Genomic DNA, 24,060 nt, shown 5'->3' with positions numbered 1-24,060 from the left:
AAAACTTTAAAGGTTGATCTTTCTGTAAAAAAAATGGCTTAAATGGCAGTTTTTAATGGCAAAAAGTGATGTTGCTATGACAACGCTTCATGCAAATGATCGAGCCTATCAGCCGACCGGTGATGACAGAAATGAGGAACCGAAATGAGAAGCACATCATCTGGGGAACTAGCTAAATCGTGTAAGACTGGAAGGCTGATGGAGTGAAACATGCATCAGGCTCTTTTTATGCAAAGGCACTCGTTCCTCTTTCTATACAAATGGATTTGGTCACCGGTCTGTACTCGTTGTAAAGTCGGTAAGTTTTCTTCACGACTTTGATGAATGTTATAGCTAACGCTAGTATGTTAATGGCGGTGTGCGGCAGCGCAGTATTAATCGTCGCGATGTTTTGGTCTGAATAATGTTTGTGGTTTCATTTTCTAGCTTCGCTGTTACCTGTTTTATTTCCTGAATCAGATTAATATCCGCCGCGCGTTACAGTTAATTTGCAGGCGGATTTCCCCCCGAGTCACCCATTTTCATTAAATAGTCCCGAGCCTGTGTTTACAACCTATAGCTAGTTAGTTTTTTTGGCGTAACGTTACCAGCCGTGTGGGCGAACATGTGGGAGATTCCTTTAACAATCAAAGCACTGTTGTAGGCATGTAGCTAGGCCCTCGATCGTCACTTTGGAAGGCTGTTGCACCTAAAGTTCCCTCTAATGTTCCCGTTTGTCCGGTAGATCTCTGGGTGTGTTAGTGGTGACACATTCGAAGATGGAGGAGTGTAAAATGAGCATTGGTACTTTGAGTGAACAAGTCCTGAACAGGCTGGCAAAGATGTTGGACAACTCCACCTGCGGATGGAGGCAGCTAGCCAATGCTGTGTCCGAGCAGGCGAAATTCCGCTGCAGGTGAGATATTGAATGCATCACATAATAGAGCGCACTATTCAATTATTTCCACACCTTTTTCACCAACATAATAACTAATTAAAACATTAGCACTTCGTGCTGTAGTACGAGGATTGTCTTTGTTGTATGACATTATAATCAGTTATTTGGGCTCTCCCCTGCATTGGGCCCCATAAACTGTCACCACGAGACTAACCCTGCTCTTTGAACTCCTTCCTTCCAGTGAGAGTGAGCTGACCAGCTGCTCACTACAGGTGCTGAGCGCTGCAGGCAGCCCAGGACGCACTCTCCTGGCTCGGCTTGCTGATCGTTCCTGCTCCCTGGACTTCTTGCTCCACTGCCTGAGGAAGATAGGCCACCAGGAAGCTGCGCAGTACCTCACCACCACGGGTATAGAAGAAGTGACTGGGGGTGCCATAAATGTGACATATTTTTCAGGAAATACCTCTTTAACTATAAAAATCTAGGGACCTGAAATAAGCTTGGGTGTGTTTCCTAGCAGGGTTTAACATTATACTTTGCTCAGACTTCTAACCCTTGATCTAAGCCATTAAATCTGCTTACCTAAATGGTAAAGATATTGGTATTTGTCTGTAGAACGTGAGTTGTTGCTTTAAATTTGGCTGTAATGCCAAACGTTTTCTTGAACACATGTTCATAATCCCACATTAAGTATGGGGTGTGTGTGTGTGTGTGTGTGTGTGTGTGTGTGTGTGTGTGTGTGTGTGTGTGTGTGTGTGTGTGTGAGAAAGCGTTCAGTGGTCACAGATTATGCACATTTCCAGGTTCATATTTATACTTTGGGGGTCTACTAGTAAATGTTCACATGCTTTAATGTTCAAAAAACACAATTTTTCTCTTTTACCGTCCATTACTGCAGCACCCTTATTCACCATGTTCTGATTAGAGTTTGAAAGTACAAACACATATAGCCTACATGTAAATGTTGAGGCACTGGTACTTTATATGTGAATAGACTTTTCTTAGTGTGCACATTTTGACTTATAGCAGTAAAATAACAGGTGTAATGAAAACATTAGTGATGGCTCAGTTTAATTTAGCCTGATGCCCCAGTAAGCCATACCATGGAGCCAGCATGCACAATAGCAAGGCTCTAGCCTTGGAGCGTCTACTGTAAATATGATACAACTTTCACAAGTTAGTGCCTGTGCCTCTGATGCTCAACATCGAAATGAAAATACCTGCGCTCTGTTTCTGCTTGTCTGTGCGTATATATGATTTGTGTGTGTGTGTGTGTGTGTGTGTGTGTGTGTGGGTGTGGGGTAGTGTCAGAGCTGATTCAGATCACAGTGCAGCCACAAACACAGCAGGCCACAGTGGGGGAGAGGGTGGTATTGACCTGCAGAGCCTTCGGCCCCCCTGGACTCAGCTACCAGTGGTTCAGAGGCAAAGAGGAGGTCAGTCAAACCTTGTATGATTATGTGAATAAAAAAAAGTAATGGTAAGGTTTAAGGTCAAACCCTGAGATGTGTGGACTTTTTGGACTGGATGTGTGTTACTTTTTAGTGCTTGGTGATGGTAACTGTCAGTTATAAATTGATAATTTCCTTGTTTTATAAATTGGTTATTGGCAGATTATTTTCTTGTTTTAGATTTTGGATGAGACAGGGAGTACACCAGAGCTGGTCCTGTGTCCTTTAGCCCCAGTCCACCAGGGTCCCTATATCTGTAGGGTCCACCATGGCGGAAACTTTATCTTCTCCCAGTGGGCTCACGTTCACTTCGTCCAGTCTGCAGGTCCTAGTTCAGGTACCTCTCCTCCTTCTTGTCTCCTTGTTTCTCTTGTTCTGTTTCATCTCATGGCATGTGATATAATGTCCTGGTAAATCTTATCATCTTAGGTTGCAGCAGCAGTTTGTTTCCAGGGGCAGCGAGTGGGCTGCTTATCATCCTTCAGCCTCAGTCCCAAGCCGTGTCTGAGGGCGACACTCTTTTCCTGGAGTGCAATGCAGAGGCCAACCCTCCTGCGCAGTACGAGTGGTACCACAACATGGTGCCCATGACACAACACAAGATGCGTTCACTGAAGGTAAGTGTATCCACAGAGTCTACTGTGAACTGCTTACCTACTGTGTATAACATTACAACACATTTTTTTGGAGATAACGATTTACAACCAAGGCAAGAAATATAAACTCCCTGTGCTATCATCATGAAAGGGATATTATAAACAAAAAATAAAAGTTTATTTGTATGTAAGTATGACATATATGAAGAGAAATGTGTTAGGCCAAATTAATGCAGGTGTCAAGACTTTATCATCAAAACACAGTTAACTAATTGTCATTTTTAGACTCTGTATCAGTATGCCATGTTTAGTTGATCTCCTTGTATTCCCTGTAGATCCCATGTGTGACCACAGCACACAGAGGACAGTACAGATGCAAAATGTTCAATTTGTATCACGAGGCGTGGAGTGACACAGCAACAGTCACCATTGGTGAGACCATTTTTATATATTTTTTTATATTCAGAATGTCAAATTATAAATGAGAAAGATTAAAGAGGTCTTCAATGTTTAAAACAGTTATGATAATTGTATGAATAGTATTACTTTTGAGGAATTTGTAAACATAGTTAGACCAGCATCAAGTCTGACATTTATAGGCTCAATGTCACACTTGAGCAAAGGTGCAGTACTGTGCAGTGAATAACTTCCTGTTTTGCACTTTTATGCAGGCCCCAGTTCCATCACTGATGCCTCCTGGGTAGAAGTTGATCGTGGTCCAGGTATTGTTATGTATATATTCATTGTTCCTATTCTGATGGAATGTTTAGGAGAGAATACAGGAACTAGACTAGAATTTTGTTCCGTGTCATTACATCACACTATTGTATGTACATCAGTGAAAGACTTACATTGTGGGTGTCAAAGCAGCTAATCCACTTGCTGGCATTGGTAGGTTGCGGTGTGTGTGTGTGTGTGTGTGTGTGTGTGTGTGTGTTAAATTCTTCAAACTGTTACTGTTTGATCAGTTGTCGACTCGATTCATCTGATCAAAAGAAATCAATCCATACAGCATGTGTGGTTACCAAGTACTGTAGAAATAAAAATGAGACATTAAACAGCATAAGTTTTTTTTATTTTATTTATTTCTTTTCATATTGGTGTTGACAGACTCACAGGAAGTTCACAGGTCAACTTGCAGACCAGGAATACATCCTCTACAACAGATGGTCAATCCGCCCCCATCAGCCAAGGATTTCTATGGTGAGTTTTGTGCAAACAGTTAGACACAATACAATATCTGTGGATAAAAATATACACTATAAAATTATGATTTTGTAGGTTTACAGTTATTTCATGATACCTTATCTTCCCCTCTACAGCCACAGACAAAGTTGCACTCCTGATTGGCAACATGAACTACCTCTACCACACTCAGCTGTGCGCTCCCATCGCTGACGTCCACGAGTTGACTAACCTGCTCAGACAGATGGACTTCAAGGTGGTTTCCCTGCTCGACCTCAACTGGCAGGAGATGCACAGCGCTGTTACAGAGTTCCTCTTGCTGCTTGACAAGGGAGTCTACGGTTGGTCTCTTGCCATCTGGACAATACGTTTGCTTTGTTCAAAGTTGTGTGTTGTACAAACTTTAAAGGGGAGATAGAATGCAAAACCGATTTTACCTTGTCATAGTTGAATAACGACAGTTTGGTGGGTAAATAGGACATACATAGAACCTCAAAATCCCATTGACACCTCTATCCTTTGCAAATCTCACAATTTGAAACTGCCTCTGAAAAATCCTCCTCATTTGGCTCTAGTCTCTATCTTTGTCACGCCCCAACATTTACATAGGCTACACCACTGATCTGAGATCAGGTAGTCTTCTGAATAGGTTGAGCAGATCTCAGAAATTGTATACATTGTTCATCTCATATTCATGAGCATACCATATTTGGAAGAAAAGCTCTTGTTACAAATAGGGCCATATTCACAGGGTAGTTAAGGGACCATAAAATAGCATTCGGGCAATTTTCAGCCCAACCAATGTTACATACCCTATTAGGAGACCTTAAGGAACAGTGTGAAATACCCTATATAATCATTCTATCACCCCTTTAAAGACTGTAACACAGGCTAAACACCTGCTCTATATGATAATGAATGAAATGCATGTACCACTGTTTTCTACATAAAGCTTTTTTAACAAAACAAAATATAGTATAAAACTAACTAAAAACTTATTTAAAACACTCTTTTTTTGTTTTTTACAAGCAATAAGCTAGGAAGACTAAGAATCTGACCAAGCATTCGTGCCAACTTAATCTAGTGACACACTTCATCAAATTTGATAACACTTCTTCGTCCTTCCATCCACAGGCTTGCTATACTTTGCTGGTCATGGTTATGAGAATTACGGCAACAGTTTCATGGTTCCAATCGATGCGCCGGCCTCCTACACATCAGAGCACTGTTTGTGTGTGCAGAATATACTTACCAGGATGCAGGAGAAAGAGACTGGACTTAACGTATTGCTGCTGGACATGTGCCGCAAAAGGTATGAATGGGTTTTTAAATTAGAGTTGATGTACCAGCTTTTTATTTTTGTCACATTGAGGTTAGATCATCTGCTGCACATATTTATGCTTCTAATGATTTTTTTTCTTCTTTTTTTTTAGAAACCTAAATGATGACATCATTGTTCAACCAGGACTGCTCAAGGTGACAGCAAATATAGTGTTTGGATATGCCACGTAAGTTTGCTGATTCTCTTCACTTTCGAACTATGTCTTAATTCACCTTATCCAGTGTTGTAGGCGATAGCGTAAACATACATGTCTGAATTAATCTCACTGCCATTAGGATAAAAGGTGTCACTTTATGTGTCGCTTGTTGTGTTTAGATGCGTTGACGCTGAAGCATATGAAGTGAAGAGGGAAGACGTGTCGAATGGCATCTTCATAAACTTCCTCAAACGGCGAGTTTGTGTAGATGAGAAGGTCACAGTCATGCTAGACCAAGTGGCTGAAGGTATGTGGAGCACACGTGAAGTATGAGATCTCTGCGCATGCAATAAGCTATCTATGTTGGAAAGTATGATTACACCTGACATTTTCATGTTTGAGATGATCCTATGTAGCCAAAGTCATTAGGTCAGATTACTCTGCATCATGTGGCCTAAAAGTGGCTTGCATGCAGCTCCAGTATGTGAATTTTCTTCCAGCCCTTTATATCGCTTGTGTGCTTGCTTGATTGTGTGATGATTGTATTCTGATTATTAGACACGTGTGCCTGATCACTTCTGCATCTGCTTACTGTTAGTGATTGGCTTAAATCTTATATCTGATGTTACCGTATCATTAAACCTGCACTGAAAGGACAGCTGTAATCATAACTTTACCTGACCAACCACTGTGGTGTTATTATTTATAATAATCTTGAAGGCTCTGGTATTGTGCGTGTTGGCTCAATGACACGGGTCACTGACACACCTAGATGGAGCAGAGCCATCATTTCTATTATTAGTTCCACCTGTGATTTTCCTGCTATGAAAGGTTTATTGAACATCCTATTGCAAAGCATTGGTACTGGTTGCTACGATGGCATCAAATAAATAGTTCAATTTTTCAACTGGTGCACAAGAATGTACGGGAAACATTGTGTTTAACCATATAAGTACTTAAAACCATTGTTTGCTACAGTTTCCGTGTGAAAAAATGTTTAATGGATAAATACTTGGCAGCGTAATACATACGACAAAAAATGCTGCTGTGCTGCTCTCTGTGCGTTAAACATTTTGAGCATGTTGCAGCTCTGGCCACATACCACTTATGTAACAGCATCGTCAGATGATGGAACACACCTGTTGTGACAACACTCTTTGGGTTCAAACCCTTTTAAAGGAACACGCCGACTTATTGGGACTTTAGCTTATTCACCGTATCCCCCAGAGTTAGATAAGTCCATATATACCCTTCTCATCTCAGTGCGTGTCGTAACTCTGTCTGACGCACCCACCGCTAGTCCAGCTTAGCACAGATCCTGGAGGTAACCAGCTCCATCTAGCCTACTGCTCCCAATAATTGACAAAATAACGCCAACATTTTCCTATTTACATGTTGTGATTTGTGTAGTCACAGCGTATACAAATAACAAGGTCACATGAGACACAGCCATCTTCTAACCGTATATAAACTGGGAACTATATTCTCAGAAGGCGAAGCACTGCTACTTCTGCTACTTGGGCGGAGTGATTATTACTCCAACTCTGAGTGAACTCCAGGCGAACTCTCTGCTGCTCCTCACCACAGGGCTTCTCAGGTGCTGCAAGCAAATCACTCTGCCCAAGTAGCAGAAGTTGCAGTGCTTCGCCTTCTGAGAATATAGTTCCCAGTATGTATACGGTTAGAAGATGGCTGTGTCTCATGTGACCTTGTTATTTATATATACACACGCTGTGACTATACACATTACAACATGTAAATAGGAACATGTTGCCGTTATTTTGTCACTTATTGGGAGCAGTAGGCTAGATGGAGCCGGTTACCTCCAGGATCTGTGCTAGCGGTGGGTGCGTCAGACAGAGTTACAACACGCACGGAGATGAGAAGGGTATGTATGGACTTATCTAACTCTGGGGGATACGGTGAATAAGCTAAAGTCCCAATAAGACGGCATGTTCCTTTAACAGCACTAATTAATGCATACTGTATATTGTATTATATTTACTCTTACCAGACATGGGTCGATGTGAGATCACACGAGGGAGGCAGGCTCTGGAGCTACGCAGTAATCTTTCTGAGCGGCGTTCCCTCACCGACCAGATACAAACCTCTGAGTGCTCTGCATCCCATTCAGCTCGAAACCTGCAGTGGACTGTCGCTCACGGTACTTATTTAATATTGTCATGTCATACTGTCATCGTTATTGTCATGTCTGTAGATTACTTTATTTAAGGTTGCCATTAAATCAACATTTTTTTGTCTTAGAGTAAAGTATACCTAAATTCAAATGTCTTTCTTCACAGTTCTACCAAAGAGCCATTGCCTGCAGTTTGACTGTGGAGTGAAGGTTCAGCTTGGGTTTGCTGCAGAGTTCTCCAACGTCATGGTCATCTACACTCGGATACTTGAGAAGCCCAAAGAAATAGTTTCCTGCTGTGCTCAGCTTACTGATTTCCCTGAGGTTTGTTAGCTGATATTACACATTAAGATTTTAAAGACATTTTGTTCTGGCCTGTGAGGAGTTATCATGCTTGTGATCTTGAATCCTTCAGTGTTTCACAATACACTATATTTTAAGTGGGAATTAATGTGTGATTATGGATACTTGAAGCACACAAAAAAAACTTTAATTTAAGCACTGTGCTGACTGTAATCTACTGTATGTTACTTTGGCAGGATGTGGACATTGATCTGAAGCAGAGTAACCAGGAGACTCTGCTTGAAGCCGGCAGTTTATTATTAATCGAGGAAAATCTTCCTTCACCGGAGGTCCCTAGTCTCTACACACGCATTCGATGTCTGCAGAGACTCAGGGTCAGACACCTGTTATTGTTTTCATAATTACTTCTTCTATTTCTGTCCTAGGAGAAACCTGGTAAATGTTAATGTGCCCTCTGGAGACAAATTAGTACTGTACAGTCAAGAATAAGACTACACCACCATTTTAAATTGAAAAAGATGTAATTAAGTCTACAATTAACAGTAGAATATGTTACATTGATCTATTGACCAATTTAAGCGATACTTCTATCTTAAGTTAAAAAAACAAACCATTTTGCTCTTTACTGTCTTCATAGAGGGAGCTCACATTCACCATCTGCCTTCATTACACCTATTCCAACATGGATGACGAAGTACATGAAAGGAAACCAGTGACAGTTGGTAAACCACTGGTCTCCAAACTCAACCTGCATGAGCCACGAGCGCCTCGCGCCTGCTCTGCCTCCTCGTCCCTCAGCCTCGACTCCTTCAACGTTCCTGAGGGCTTCTCCTTTGCCTCTGTTGGTTCAGCCTCAAGTTCATGGACATATCATGCACAAACTGGCAGAGAATCCTCCACCACTGACTCTCCAACTTCATCCAGAAGTACCAATATTCCAGAGGAGATGGACAGTCCTGAATTATTTGACACCCCTCAACCTCTAGTTGCCAGCAAAAGCTTGCCCCACAGCCAAGTAAATGACACAAACTACAAATTTAGTGACATGTACAATTTTCATTCTCACTAAGCAGTATGAATCGTATGATTTGACTATGACACAGGATAAATCAGTGCACATTCTTTAAGAAAAGTGAAAGGATGGGAAGGAAAGCCTGTGAATGTTCTGTTTCTGTACAGCTGCCCCTGAACTTAGGTCATTGAATGTGGTCAGTGTAACTGTTATCATAGTCTTAACTATGCATTCAATTTTTGTAATGTTTTATAAAGATTTTTTATAAGAATTTGATGCATTATAATGCATTGAAAATGCAGATCAAGTTCGATATGTGATTGTAATGGAGGAATTAATAATAAAACATATCCGTAAGATTGTATTAAACTGTTGTTTGCATTCATCTTTTTGTAACTTTTCATCTCACACGCATTTGTAACGTTACTCTTAATAATACATCCATAATGTGTACACGTCAAAAATGGTTCGTTGCCATCGCTATATTTGCACGTTTCTTGTTTTTCCTGTTTTAATAATGGATGGTTAAAGATAGTTTTATTACTGAATGTGTGATTTCTGGAGTTCTCTCTATGATTTCGAGAGGAGTCTTTCTCCATGGATGTACAATAATAACAGGATTTCTCCTGCGTCTCTGCACTATAACTGTACAGCGCATGCGCTGTAACGTCGACTGGCTCACCACCACGGCCTCCATTTTGCAAGCCAGCTGCTTCAGCTCGTAGTGCAGCATCAGTCAAATAAAGTGCATTAAAGGTTTATGCCAAGCTGAAGAGAAACTTTCACGGACAAAACGATGGCTGACCCATCCGCCGACGTGAAGGTTCCGGAGGGCGCAGAGGTCCGCAAGCTGTCGGAGCTGAGAGTTATCGATCTGAAGGCCGAACTGAAGAAACGAAACCTGGACACCACGGGCGTCAAGAGCGTGTTGTCCGTGCGTCTGAAAGAGGTATCCTATTACTGTTCACTTATTAAACATTAGGCAATGCATGCATTTGATTAATACGAGTGCTACAGAAGCATATATTTTGTGGCTTCGCGAGTGTAGCCTGTCAAACCAATGCAACGCTAAACGTAAAGCTACGTTAACGTTAGCTTACGAGGCCCATTGGCTGTGTGCTAGTTAGCTAGCTAGTTAGCTAACGTTAACGTCAAACGGCTAACCGCTATCATTCCCGTAGCTTTTTATACACTTGACGTTGATTTTTACTTTAAAATCCCTCTGATTTGTGCAGTCTATTAATGTGTTCGTATCCCTACAAATAGGCAATCGAGGAAGAGGGTGGAAATCCTGATGAGATTATTGTCGCTCCGGAGTCAACCCCAAAGAAGCCTAACGTTACACCTAAACGGCCTTCCAAAGGTAAATGTTGCATAATAATCGATGCGGACACCACTTAACATAATACTGTGCATGTCTGTACAATCTGAAACACGGTCTGCCTGTCTGTTTTTGACGAAACGAAACTGGAAACTAATGTGCTTGCCAAATAGCATATGACGCAAATGCATCGGCCTCGTGGTATTTCCTGCCTGTGCACGTTCACAGTCTTCCGTTAAGAAATAACAGAAAATATTCTATTGTTTGAGAGACTGTCACCTGAAGAGGGCCTATTATTTTGTGCAGTTAAGTTACATTCATGTTACTTACCATTTACATTTGCCAGGTACTGAGTATTTGCCAGTGTGCAGTACATCATTTTGTTAGGTATATCTTCATAAATGATTTAATATTTTAAAGAGGATTCGTTGTTATGGTGATTATGGAGATAAGTTAGGGTGGATAACATCTGTCAGTAAGACTATACAATTAAACAACAGCAGCAAGCAAGCACAAACTACAGATGGTAGGATTTATATCAGGGCAGGTGTATTAGACTCTTAGTTTTTGCTGAGTGTACATAATAAACCAGCAACTTGGTGTACACCCACTTCATGGATTTCTAACCTCAGTATTGATAATCATTTTGATTGAGTTTCCTGAATAACATATTTATACATATCTTACAGTAAGCTTTCCCAGCACTCTCCCACTAAAACTGAATAAATATACTGTCAAATGAGTAGAACAACATATGTTTCACTGTATTTATTTTCCATTTGCAAAAATGTACAGTGTACATTTCCTAGGGCAGGTCAGAGCGAGGAGTAATAGTACTATGGAAAGATTATCATTGTCTGCAACAAATGCTACCTTATTTATGAGTCTTAGAATGTCCAATTTTGTTTGAGACTATGTTTTATAGAGGCAATAGTCATTTGGGAAGATGAAGTTGGTAATGAAATTATTACGGGGCAAGCAACGCTTACATGACACAGTCACAGAACCATTTAAGACGCATAAATGTAGGACCTGTCACTTGTATTGGATTGCATTAAGATTGTCCACCTCCTGTAAAATCTGACACAACAGTTTCCTTTGATACCCAGAAGACACCCAAATGCAGCATTGGACTAAAATAAAACATATTTCCTGTAGATGCAAGGCAAGAGATTGATGAACCAGAAGACAGCACTATCGAGGAGTATTCCCAGGATGGCCATGTGAGTTTGCTAAACCTATTTTCCCATGTTTAAGCAATACTGTGGCATGGTGCATTTGCAGAATTGGGCGCCCTCCTTATGACTGCAAAGTTCTGGATATTGCTGTTTTAATTTTTGCTTGCTTCTTCAGCAAATTCCTTTTCTTTCTTTTCCAGGAGGAGCTTCAAGATGATAATGAGAACATGCAGGAAATGGACATCCTCGACATGAACGTTCTGGATGAGACCGAGAATGACAATGGGATACCAGCCGAGGATGATGAGGATGAAACGGCAGATTTTCACTTTAATGAAGACGCACTGTTGAATGAAGAGCATTACAACAGGACTCTTGAGTCGGACGATGAAGCAAGAGGTCCAGAGGTGAGAAACTAGACTATAAACTTGTCTGTATAATCTTTTGTCTGTTCAACTGGCAGGTATTAAAGGTGCAATATGTAATACTGACAGATAGTGTTTAAAATAGTTACTGCAGTACAAATTCAAAATACTGGAGAGAGTCGTCTCCCCCGCCCCCTCCTCCCCAGACTCGAAGTTCACGTTGGTTGCCAGGCTGAGACCGCAGCATCCACAACAATGTTGCTAGACGCTTGTCTCACATAGCCAGACATTACTTAACAGCACAGCGGAGTAGCTAACGTTAGATGCTGGCTATATTGACATCATAAAAGCCCATGCTCACGCGGAGCTCTGTATGTTACCCAACTGACAGACATACTTACTAACGTTACCTTGCCATCCTCTCCACCCAACTTAACACACTTTATTGGCTTAGAATTACGGCAACAATCGCTTAACACACTGCAAACTCACGGTCCTCTCTTCCCAATTTACAGCCCCCCTCTCTTGGCTTAACATTACTCACCGTTTGTCAGCTACGGCCGCTGAACAGGCTACACGTTGTAAACAGCCGCGGCCCAGTTGCCTGGTCGTCTGGTAACGTTAGCAGTTAGCAGGGTTAGCATGACAGCGTTAGCCAGGACCAGTCGGGATCACTTTACTGGCTGTGTCTCAGTTGTTTTTGCGAGTAACCTACTCGGGTACTCTATATAATTCAATGTGAGTACACAAATGTTGAAATGACATAAAATGCCCATCCCTTGTAGCTGTGATAAATTAGCCTGAAGCTAATGCTACCTGTTCAGGAGGAAATTAGCCAACTCGGCATCCTTCTGGGCTCTAAGCTGTCTCCATCTTTCAAATACATTTCCAATATTTACCCGGGGTTTGTTACTTCTCTGGTTACACAACTGTTAGAAACATGCCATTTGTTTTTTTTAGGTCAGGTAGAATCTACCTCTTTTTGATCCTGTTCATTTGTTTGCTGCTTTCGTGGCTGTACTAACATTACAGCTGTAGCGCATTGGGTTTACGTATTTACAGGTATATCTGTCAAACTGGGCAGTTGATAACAACACACAGGCCAAAACACACATAAATTCCGTTACGGAACGGAAATTTCAAAAGGAGAGAATACTGGCTTTAGCATTGTTGTCAGAAAAGATAGTATTTCAACTTAGCATATTTCCTTAATATCTGATGATGCATTGGGGTCATTTTTGGATTTATTACAGTAAATATATTACATATTGGACCTTTTTAATGTAACTGCTTTTGTATCTATTGTAACAGATGGATGAGTCCAGGATGTTGGATAAGGATGAACACATGACATGCTCATCAATCACTATGGTATGTTCCTCACAAATATTTTTCAGGCAAAGCTAGTAAAGCTATGGGAAAACAAAATTTCACAAACGTCACATTCATTAATACATCATTCTTTTCTTTTAGGCTCAGGATCCAGATGCAGATGACGTAAAAGAAGAAACAGGTACTGTAGAAAAAGGTTGATTCAAAAGGTGGAGGCATCTTTTTACGGTGTTGAGCTTGGAATGCAAACACTTTTGTTTAGTTTCAATCAGGAAGAGAGACTGGAAGCCCAAAGGGAATTGCTGGCTTTGTGTTGAAATTTGGTTAACCACTACTTAATACTTTCATTGGCAAATATTGATTAAGTTTCCAGTTATGTTCTGGCAGTACTATAATAAGTGGTTAACAATTTGATGCACATTGACAGCAATTGAATGTCATGGTCAGGGAGGTGTGAGCTGTTGCAGGTGATTGCAGTGTTTCTAGGTTGCCACATGAAGAACAAGACAAAGAAGATCCATCAAGACTCGTCAACTATTACGACTTTTTAAGGACTCTGACTCAGAAATCAGCCGGATATGAAATTGCTGGACTTGAGCTAGACTTCTTCTGGTCATCACGAATGGACACTGGCAAAGTCAAAGGCTGAAAGAAGGTGGACTGCAGCGAGAATCTGCTGCTGCACTGCTGATCTTGTGGCTCTCTTCAGCACTGAACTCTTTGTCTGCTTTGGATCAGGTGAACACAGTGAAGTGGTTCGACTTGAAAAATAAGCCAAAGTGTTAGCCGCACTAGTTGCTTGGTTGTCCCCCAGCCTTTGGGTTCCCTTCCAGTCTCTCGTTAGGGACCACTTCATCGTTTTAACACATAGTTCTAAGAGCACAGGCCAGTGGTCATGACGTTCCTAATCCAGGCCTTGCCAGTTCCTCGTTAACCATTGCTGTGTTTCAGAAGTGATTAAACTCTGTGCCATTCTATTCCTGTTAAATCCGTAGAAAATGACAAAGTAGCCGGGTCTTGTTTATCTGAGCCACTTAACGAAGATCGCCACGAGACGAGCCCTGAAGAAGAGCAAGCTGCCACCGCCAGAGGGGAAGATAATGTGTCCGACACCAGTGCCAAGTCCGACAAGGCCGCCTCTGGAGATGTGGAGAGCGATCGGGATGTTGTGCAGGGCGACCAGGATGTTGTGGAGACTGACACCAAAGAGGTTGGGGACGCACAGAATGCCCCAGAAGAGACATTTGATGCTGAAAACGAAAGCTCGCAGGCTGTTAGTGTAAGCGAACAGGGCGCTGTGGGTGAAACTGTTGATTCAGAAATGGGGTCTAAGAAGGGTGAGGCGGAGGAGGATGAGAAGACAGAAGAGAAAGCTGCTGCGGATTCAGCCTCCACAGTGAAAGAGTCCTCTTCTGTAGAGGGCGATGATCAGAAAAAGAGGTTTGTTGCTTTCTGTCTACTAGAAACCAAAATGGCTATCTCTGTTGCATTGGCTCCTTTGTGCTAGCAAAATTTGGATGCTCTTTTGGAGGTAAAAACGTTCTGTGCATTTGTCGGTTTTCATTTGTCATTCTTTACACTCTTATTCCACTTTATTAACCATTAACACGTAGTGTCTTGGGATTGCCAAAGGGTATAGTTCCATTTATTCACTGTTAAAATTACTGCATAATGGTACATGATGGGCTGAACCCTGTCAGTTATTTATTATTCCACAAAACACGAGTGTATACATCTGTATAGTGAGAGATACCAGGTATCCTCACTGCTGTATGTTTATTGCTTTTTTTTTCTTTGTCTCTAGCCCTGAGGAGAAAGATGACAAGACTGAGTCAAAAGATGAAAAGGGTGAGTGAATCAAGTGTTTTGTTTTTTCCTGTTGTGGTTTTTCAAATTCAGTGGATACATGCTCCATAATTTATTCTGTTTTTGTGTGTAGCCACTGGAAGTGCTGCAGCAAGCAGTAGCAGGAATCTGTGGGTCAGTGGTCTGTCTTCCACTACTAGAGCGACTGATCTGAAGACTCTCTTCAGCAAATATGGCAAGGTTAGTCTATGCAAACTATCCCTCACCATTGTCAACCGGCCTTGAATTTACAGGTTTATTTATATTTTATCTAAAATTGAGGATTTCACAATTGGGTCTCCCATTCCCTGGTCCTCTACCTCTTTGTCCTTACTTCTCCTCCTCTATCTCTCCGTTTCCTGCAGGTTGTTGGAGCGAAGGTTGTGACCAACGCCAAGAGCCCCGGGGCTCGCTGCTATGGTTTTGTCACTATGTCTTCCACAGAGGAGGCCACCAAGTGTATCAGCGACCTTCACAGGACTGAGCTGCATGGCAGGATGATCTCTGTGGAGCGGGTGAGTTTTAGAGGAAGAGATTTTTGTTTCCTTGTAGTGCGTTCATTGGATGTCCAATAATTGGGGTCCCACCCAGCTTCACCTCCATGGGTCTGTGTGAATCTTTTGTAGCATTTGTACGCAGGTCTCCATTTTCTGTTATTTAATTTAAGTTTGAGTTCTGTCAGATTTAATGGGAGAATTTAATAAGTTGTGCTACCCTGATGGAGACGATTCTAATTACACTTGACATGCAGTCCTAATTAGAAACCCATACAGAAAAAGAGTCATCAGGCAAGCCAGATGAGTCTATTTATAATCTCTATAAAAGTGTATGTGTTGCCTTAAGCAGTACATCCCATGTAGATCATCAAGATAAGAGCAGGTGAAGGTGGTATTCGTAAATCTCATCCTTCAGTTCTGTTGTGAAGCCTGTACTAAGAATAGATGTGAGTGGGAAAATGGACACAGTAACACCAAGTGATTGTTACATTTGATAATGTATCATTTTGTTAAATATTGGAATATCTTTTAGGACAAAAATAACTTCAGTTAAGGAGAAAGTATTTAGATACCTACAAAAGAGGTGTTATTGTTCATGTTTATTGTATGGTTATATGATCAGTGTGAAATTAAGTAATAAACACATTCCCGTTTTAAACATTGTAGGCTAAAAATGAGCCCGCTGGGAAGAAGCCAGCAGACAAGAATGACCCCAAGAAGTCTGGCAGTGACAGGAGACAATCCACTGACTCCAAGTAAGAACGCTTACAAGCTGCCGCATGTTTGCGTAAAGCCTCTTCCTAAATATTCCCCCGCCAGCTCTGTATTTTGGTCCGGTGTGCTTTCAAATATCATGGGTGCGTACATTTTTAGCATGGCATGCCCCAGTGGTAACCTACAACCACAGCAGTTCGAAACCTTGAGTGTGGCTAAGCTAACTAAATGGGAGAAAAGTAACCGTTCTTTAAACTGTTTAAAATGTTTTATTGATGCAGCACTGATAGAGCTCACACTGTTTATATTTTCTAGATCTGATGAGAAGGCTGAGGGAGAAGGAAAAGATGGCAAAGGTGAGAAATGTGGGATTATTTTGAGCTTGTACACAATAAGTGAATGCTGACAAAATGGGCACCTCTGAAACATTTACTTCTATTTTTGACAATATCAGTTGTGTTCGTTTGACAGGGCGAAATGAGAGGACTGTAGTTATGGACAAGTCCAAAGGAGAGCCTGTCATCAGTGTCAAAACCAAAAGCAAGGAACGAGTAAGTAAACACTTCCTCACAAGATGGCACTAAAATCAAGAGTAGTCTGTTAGATGCCAGCATATAAAGTTGCTATTAATATGGAGGTTGGATACATATACCCAAATGAACAAGACTTTCATTGAAATCTGCTGGCCAGATTTTATTTTGACCTCTAGATACTTTTTATTTATTTATTTTTTTTTTTATATTTTTCAAACATTTTTTCTTTTTAACGTTTTCTTTGCTTTTCTCCTTTCTGCAGAGCACAAAGAGTCGGGACCGCAAGTCAGCCAGTAAGGAGACGAAAGACATCCTGTCGTTTGACCAGATCAAGGAGCAGAGGGAGAGGGAGAGACAGAGACAACGAGAGAGGGAGATCAGAGAGGTGGAAAGACGCAGATGCAAGTAAGGATCATGCGAGGGGGTCCAGAAACCAAAATCTGACCCCACCAAAGGGCTTAATAAAACATAATTAAGCAGTGCTCGACATTAATGCTTGCCCGGGACAAGTAAACTCTGTGTACGGGCAAGTGGAATGCCTCATGCAGTTGTCCGATTGGACAAGTGAAAAATAAATGTTGTCCTGTGATTGAGAGCAGCTGCTCAGCGACACTCGTTCAGCAAGCTAACCGAGTAGCACAAAAAAGGCCAGCAACGGCAGAGACCCTCTTTCTGTTCTACTGTATACTTGAGGAAATTACATTCACTATATTGCTAATAGAAAACCCAATCAAATAGCTTGCTGTAGCTAAAGCTTGATTTATACTTCTGCGTAAAATCTACGGCGTTGCTACGTACGTAGGTACGTGGAGACACAAACCTACGCCGGACCCTACACTGTAGCCTGACGTGCGGCTCTCGAAAAATGTAACTACACGTGGCGACGACGCATGTCGCTCAGCCATGGCTTGGTAGCAGTGCGTCTCCATAAACAACATAAAATCAAGGAGAGAGTTAACTTCTCCTGCTACAGATTTCCCACCTTGGTCAGAAAGCACAGGGGAGACACTTTGTTTCTCTCACTATGACTCTAGAGTCGCTACTCGCTCCGAAGCTAATCACGTCACTCTCTCACTTTCTCCCTCACTCTATCACCCACTCCCCACACACACACATGCCGGCTCGACACACACACCAACACACATGTATAAACATCAGGACACGTACGTAGGCTACGGCGAAAGCTCTGTGTGAAGCCTCCGCAGGACCATAAATCACGCTTTAGTGTTAGCTTCGGCTGGAGTCTCCAGAGCTAGAAACAAGACAGGACACCTCGGTTGGTCTTGAGGAGCTGCAGCATTTAATTGTGCTAAAACTGCAGACTACTAACTCTAGCTACTGTACATAAACTCCCTTACTCTCTCGTCCGCTCACATCTCCCGCCACCTTCTCTTACTCCTGCTTCAGCAGCATGCTCAGGAGGACTTCAAACTGTCCCACCGACGTTCTAACCGGCCATGGTAGATGAGCTGCTTGCGCATATTCAAACCTTTTTTTATTACTGTCGCTAATTTTTTATTGTTGCTGGCATACATCCGCTAATTTAGACATAAAGTCATAAAGTCCTCCTTATAGACTACATTAACGACGTCGTTCAGGTACAACCTTCTAGAGGCTCATGATAACAGCAAAAGGCACCACTGCACAATAGCTGAAAAAGCCAGAGGCCCTGAAGCACCTGTTCCCCCAGTAATTAAAGGAATCGTCCCAGATATATAATTGCTACCTGTTAATTGTATGTTTTGCACATTCGTACATTATAATTGTCCAAATCCCTGTTTTTGATTTTGATAGGGCTACAGATCTTTAATTTGTTTTACTTAAACTTGTGAAGGTCCATGGGAAATATCTTTTTACATCATCCCTGCTGTTTTTTGTAAAATGAAAAGATGCTCTTTAGTTTCTTGTTGAAGGCTGAAGAAATTCTTTGTAGCAGTCTGTACAGTATGATTTTACACTGGACACTATTGACCTATATTTACAACATATACAGTACTTCCAAAACGGTACATGTGGGTGCTTAGAGATTTATCTTTCCCATTTTTCTTTTAGTAGCCGGGACCGTGACAACCGTCCCGAACGTGGTGAGCGCGAGCGAATCCGTCTGTTCCGAGAAAAAGAGGAGAGGAAACACTTGATCCGGAAGAGAAACTGGCTGGAGGTATTAACTTATTCCAACAGGGGATTTCTTTCTCTCTCTGCTTTGCTGTCAGTGTTTCTGCCCACACCTGCATTATATTTTTCTCTGGTGCAAATCTTAACTCGTTGAATGCAGTAATAAAAATTTTAAAAAAATTGTAAGCTGCCATGTATTTCTCCATTATACATTTTTCCACACTGTTCATATATACATTTTCTCACTGGTTTAGTGTTGATAATCTCACTGAACCCATGAATGTTTTGACTCCCAGGCTGAGAAGCAGCGCCTCGACGCGGACCGTATGGAGCGCCAGTTCTTGGAGCGGGAAAGGCTTCGTATAGAGTACGAGAGGCGGCGCGAGCAGGAAAGGATCCTCAGGGAGCGTGATGAGCTGCGACGGCAGCAGGAGCAGCTGCGTTATGAACAGGACCGACGCTCTGTTAAGAGGCCTTATGACATGGATGGCAGGTGAATAATAACGGACATAGAGGGTGGTTGATAAATACATTTATTGCTTGGCAGAGGTTCATTCAAGTTAGCTTCTCATTCATTTAAATATTACCGTCTTATTTTATTAAAGTGCTTAAGATCTAGAGTCTTTTGTAAGTAAAAGGCCTCCAAATAGAATCATAAAATATATTAATAACAAGGGTGAGAGCTTCAGTACTTCTGTATGTACTGTATATATCATTTGGACACAGAGCAGCTCAGTGGATATACTTCATTCTGGATGTGGTTTCCGGCTCCTCTTTTAGGAAAGATGACTGGCCTGAGAAGCGCATGGCCCTTGATGATCGTTATAGCCGTTCAGACTTTGGTCGTCAGGAACGTTATCAGGACTTTGACCACAGAGACCGGGGCCGTTACCAAGACGACGTGATGATGGACAGGCGGGACAACACTCGTAACGTTGCTGCAGACAGAGATGGTCAGGTAAGAGGTGTTGACCCTTGTCTCTCACTGAAGTTTAGATGCAACTCGCGCACTTTTTACAGTTAAAGCATACATCCTTATGATGGGAAGAACCGGGCAGATAACTAAATCGTCGTGGTAGTGGTGTGTGACTGACTTGTATACCAGTGCACATGCAAAGGATAAATACTCACTGGATTGCCACATTTATACAGTAACTATAGGGGCTTTCCGACCAGAGGGATTTTTGCAGTTCTTAGAACTAAACGTTCCTAGAACACTTTTTTCGTCGTGTTCCGACAGGAAAAATTTGGGGATTTTTAAGTTCCTCTGGCCTCAGTAGCGTACTTTTTTAGCTTCTACTTCAGAGCAGGGTCTTTTTCCTTTTCCCTTTTCCTAGGTGTACTTGATTGGTTGAACTTATAAGTCACGCCCACTGCCAACTCGGAACTTGCAGACAGAGCAACAACCAACAACGGGACATTTTTAACAATTTTCACCATCTTATTCATCACTAAATTCACTTCTGACAACGTTTTAGGCGAGAAATTAACTGTTTAGATTTCGAATATAGGCAGCGAAAATTGATGCCGAATTGACAATTTGCTTCAAAGTTTTCGGAGTTCAGAAGCTCCATCAGGTGAGGCGACAGCCAGCAAGCGCCTGCCCCGGCTTCTAGCTCGTCGCTTGGCCAGTCATGCTCAGACATCTCACGGTAAGCTGGAGGTCTCTCAGACCGCTCGTAAATAAGAGGCTTTTATTTTGCCGTTGACGGTTCGTTTGCTTAAATATCACAACACATGTCCATCATAAGATTAACGGAAACCTGTGGTTAACTGTCTTTTTCGGAGTTAAACTCCACAAGCGTGTCCTGCGGCTCGCTGGCCGTCACACTAGGGCTGGGCGATATGACCTAAAAATAAAATCCCCGATTTTTTTCCAAAAAAATCCGATTTAAGATTTAAATCGATTTTTTTTCTCCCCCTACTTAAAATCAATCTGCAGATGACAAAGAAATTGATCAAAACAAGTTTTAACTTTATTTTGTTTTGACTCACACACACACACACACACATGGGGCATGTATACCATTATGATTATTCATGCCAATTTTGTGGAAATATAAATTGGTTTGAGTGTTTTCCCTTTTTTTGGATGGGGGGTGCTATATATTCAACAACAAACAAACGGATGCGTGAGATAAAGCTGTTTTCACACATACAGGTAATTCACTTCTCGTTCCTCGCTAAAAGTTCAAATAATTTTAACGTTATTGCGCAACCTTGCCCCTATTTTCACCTGTTGCTGAGTAACGTACATTAACATCCCATGGTCTCTTCAATGTAGCATACCTGTAGCAAGCTCCTTCGTAGTAACTAGCGGTAGAAACAAACGTCGAAGAGGAGCTCCGTGCTACAGAGCGGCGACTGCTAGTTGTTTAAGCCGCTACAGACCTCCATCACAGCTCGGTCGTATCAGCGGCATTTAGTAGATGTGTTGAGCCGCAAAAGAGTTCCTCAACACCGCCTCTGGTGCCCCGCATGGTGGTCCTTTAGGTCAGCGGTAGCTGGTGGTTCAGTTATCCGAGAATAGGTGACTCTCAGCCGGGGACAGAGCACCGCGAGCTGCCGGTCATTTCGGCGGAGATTACGGATAAGTAAGTAATGAAACTACTAGTTAAGAAAAGAATTAATGTTAGTCCCTGTCGCTGCCATGTTGTTTGTGTATCTCTATGGCAAACGCGCGGGGCAAGGGCCGAGCCCGTTCGGAGCTATGGGAGCCCAGAGGGGAGCGTTGGCGGATGTTAAGGAGAAAATCGATTTTCATTTAAACAAATCGACGTTAACTACACATTCGAGTTAATCGATAAAATAGATTTATCACCCAGCCCTACGTCACACACACAGACACACACACACACACACACACACACACACACACACGTCCACAGCGCAGCAGGCAGAGGCGGGGTCTGTTCCGAGTAATAAAGCTCCGTCTGTGTTGAGCAAAACATTACGTGAATTACTACGAGAATGGACGTGCATTTAATAAGGAAAAGTGCACAAGTATTAGCATCATTTGTTGTTGTTGTATGTGGCGCTAAGGTCTAGTGACGATGCTATAAAGACCGTTGCCGTGCTTGCGTCACTCCCTTACCCCTCCTACCAGTCCCTATGGCCACTTGGCCAGTGGGAATGCAAACGGAAAAAAAGATTTTGGGGGAGAGTAGTTCTTATAACTGCTTAGAAGTGTACTTTTCCTCTAAAAAGTACTGTCCGGTCGGAAAGCACCTAATGTATAAACTGTCCAGGAACACAGAACGAGTGAATTATAACTGTCCTGTGTTTTTTCTTTCAGCACTTCTCAGACCGATCAGACAGACATGGCAGAGAGGGCCGCGACTGGAGTGGAGGCTATGACAAACGCATCAACCCCAGGTGAGCACATAACTGAGTTGGAACTGGCTTCAGTTCCTAAATAGTGTCCAGAGCTGACATTTTTTTCTGAAGGAGGGGGAAAAAAAAGTTAACAATGTTTGTTTGGCTTTTTAGGGAAGGAGGTCGAGACTGGGACTCTAGCCGGAAGATAGATGGAGACAGAACATGGCAAAGTACGTATGCCATTACTTGTGCTTTATTGTTTGTAATGACTGCTACTAGTTCCACCGACTGTTTTCGTGCTACCATTATGTAGTAAAGTAGTTTTACCTTCTGAGGATTGGAGTGGCAGATTGCACAATTATAGTAGCAGGAATATGGTGCAACATGTCCAGAAACTAGAGTTAGTATCCTGCTTAATAGCAATATAGATGTAGAACTACTCTGGTCAATGAGTCTAATGTTTTCCTTTTTTTTTTTTTTTTTTTTTCCCCAGGTAGAGATGGTGCCATCCCAGGCCAGAGCCACATGGCGCGCGGAGGAATGGCAAGGTGAGTAGTGAATATTAGCTGGATTTATGCCACATTTTCTCCCTTTTTTTAAACTTCAACTCACAAGAGCAGCCAGTTCTATTTGTTAGAACGGTATTGATCATTGTGTGTCTGTTTTTTTTTTTTTTTTTTGTCTGTCACCAGCCGTGGAAGCTACATGAATGCAGGAACGTCTCAGTCCCTGTCCGGAGCTCTCAACAGACAGAATCAGCTGATGCAGGGCAGCGGGTTGCAGGGTGGAGCTTTTGGTCGACGCTACTGATGTCTGTCTGTCTGAAGACATTAGTGGGACTGTGTCATATCAGGAAGGGTGTGACCATCTTGTTTTGTAAATTTTAAAAAAATAAATAAATTAGGAATTCTTTTTTTGACACAATTCCAATCCAATTTTGATGGAGTCGTTTATTTTTCTGGTCGCTTCTCTTTTGTTTTTTTTGTGTGTGATGTAGTGATCTCCTTCCTTGCATTTATTATTCAGACCAGCCTACCTTGTTTGTATAACACTGCTTGCCAAGAATGCGTTGTAAATGCAGGTTGGCCTGTGGTGGAGAGTCACGTCAGAGCTCTGTCGTGAATTCAGACGTTTTAAAGACATCTGGGTTGATGGACCTTACATCATCAGTCTCTGTATCCCAGTTTGTGTCTGAAACTGTTTTTAAAGTAAGTGTCACATTCTGATTATCCATGCTTGTTAGACTTTTTTTTTTTTTTAATATATATATATTTCAACCGGTGCTTTTTTTGTTTATAGTTTTTGATTTGTGTGATTGTTGGATAATGGTAATAAATGCCGCAGGAGTGTGTATGTGTTCAAAATCTATTGATTAAGATCTGTTATAAAATCTAAATCTCAAAGTTAATGTATGATGTTTCAGCCTACATTATCTGTAACTCAAATGTCTTTTTTTGTTGTTCATAAAAGTGTTGTATTTAATTTTGTCGTTTTGTTGATTGTGTTTGGTTCATTTTAATGCCATCTTCTGGTCAGTAGCAGAGAATGTCAGCTGATAATGTCTAGTGGGGCTCAGTTATAAAATACACAGGGTCAATATTCATCTTTTTGCTACAGAAACAAATGCTCCCTTACTCTTGTTTTAAATTGCCATAACAATTTTTCAAAAGTAAATTTCAGGGGCTCACATTGAGCACAAAAAAATCTTTAAAGCATATGAGCTGAAATGAATCATTAGAGCAACTATTTAATTTTCAACCCTTTCTTTAGAGCTTCTTGCTATATTACAGTTTCCTTCTTATA

At 41.7% G+C, this 24,060-nt stretch overlaps 2 protein-coding genes across 4 annotated transcripts; both read left to right on the top strand.

Annotated features, from left to right (window-relative positions):
- Positions 1-7: 7 nt before the first annotated feature.
- Positions 8-9,408, top strand: malt2 (MALT paracaspase 2). 3 transcript variants are annotated; one of them, XM_031307176.2, is made up of 17 exons: positions 8-298; positions 725-895; positions 1,119-1,285; positions 2,183-2,313; positions 2,509-2,665; positions 2,758-2,945; positions 3,260-3,356; positions 3,596-3,646; positions 4,035-4,127; positions 4,247-4,450; positions 5,244-5,421; positions 5,543-5,617; positions 5,767-5,894; positions 7,602-7,751; positions 7,891-8,048; positions 8,264-8,401; positions 8,665-9,408. In XM_031307176.2, the coding sequence occupies exons 2-17, from the start codon at positions 759-761 to the stop codon at positions 9,094-9,096; spliced, it is 2,484 nt and encodes an 827-aa protein (XP_031163036.1). In that variant the 5' UTR covers positions 8-298; positions 725-758; the 3' UTR covers positions 9,097-9,408. The 3 variants fall into 3 exon arrangements, with proteins under 3 accessions (XP_031163036.1, XP_031163040.1, XP_031163037.1); XM_031307180.2 differs by having other exon boundaries at positions 2,189-2,313; positions 8,665-9,096; XM_031307177.2 differs by having other exon boundaries at positions 93-181; positions 8,665-9,096.
- Positions 9,409-9,705: 297 nt separating this feature from the next.
- safb (scaffold attachment factor B) lies at positions 9,706-23,743 on the top strand. Its single transcript, XM_031307175.2, has 21 exons — positions 9,706-9,988; positions 10,306-10,402; positions 11,519-11,583; positions 11,739-11,945; positions 13,215-13,274; positions 13,377-13,416; positions 14,231-14,675; positions 15,040-15,083; positions 15,175-15,281; positions 15,446-15,595; positions 16,244-16,332; positions 16,607-16,647; positions 16,763-16,842; positions 17,087-17,229; positions 18,877-18,985; positions 19,236-19,432; positions 19,720-19,897; positions 22,235-22,314; positions 22,429-22,487; positions 22,751-22,805; positions 22,950-23,743. Exons 1-21 carry the CDS (start codon positions 9,836-9,838, stop codon positions 23,065-23,067), a joined length of 2,517 nt encoding a protein of 838 aa, XP_031163035.1. The 5' UTR covers positions 9,706-9,835; the 3' UTR covers positions 23,068-23,743.
- The last annotated feature ends 317 nt before the right edge of the window (positions 23,744-24,060 follow it).

This window comes from Sander lucioperca, chromosome 11 (assembly GCF_008315115.2).
Source record: "Sander lucioperca isolate FBNREF2018 chromosome 11, SLUC_FBN_1.2, whole genome shotgun sequence".
Classification (NCBI taxonomy): domain Eukaryota; kingdom Metazoa; phylum Chordata; class Actinopteri; order Perciformes; family Percidae; genus Sander; species Sander lucioperca.
This window is presented reverse-complemented; position numbering and strand designations above follow the sequence as displayed.

Excerpts from the sequence above, each read along its gene's own strand:
- malt2 (XM_031307176.2), top strand. The coding sequence starts at position 759 with ATGGAGGAGTGTAAAATGAGCATTGGTACTTTGAGTGAACAAGTCCTG. Across the intron at positions 5,422-5,542 it reads CTGGACATGTGCCGCAAAAG|AAACCTAAATGATGACATCA; the intron begins GTATGAATGGGT and ends CTTTTTTTTTAG. Across the intron at positions 5,895-7,601 it reads GCTAGACCAAGTGGCTGAAG|ACATGGGTCGATGTGAGATC; the intron begins GTATGTGGAGCA and ends TACTCTTACCAG.
- safb (XM_031307175.2), top strand. The coding sequence starts at position 9,836 with ATGGCTGACCCATCCGCCGACGTGAAGGTTCCGGAGGGCGCAGAGGTC. Across the intron at positions 13,275-13,376 it reads CATGCTCATCAATCACTATG|GCTCAGGATCCAGATGCAGA; the intron begins GTATGTTCCTCA and ends CTTTTCTTTTAG. Across the intron at positions 15,084-15,174 it reads TGAGTCAAAAGATGAAAAGG|CCACTGGAAGTGCTGCAGCA; the intron begins GTGAGTGAATCA and ends TTTTGTGTGTAG.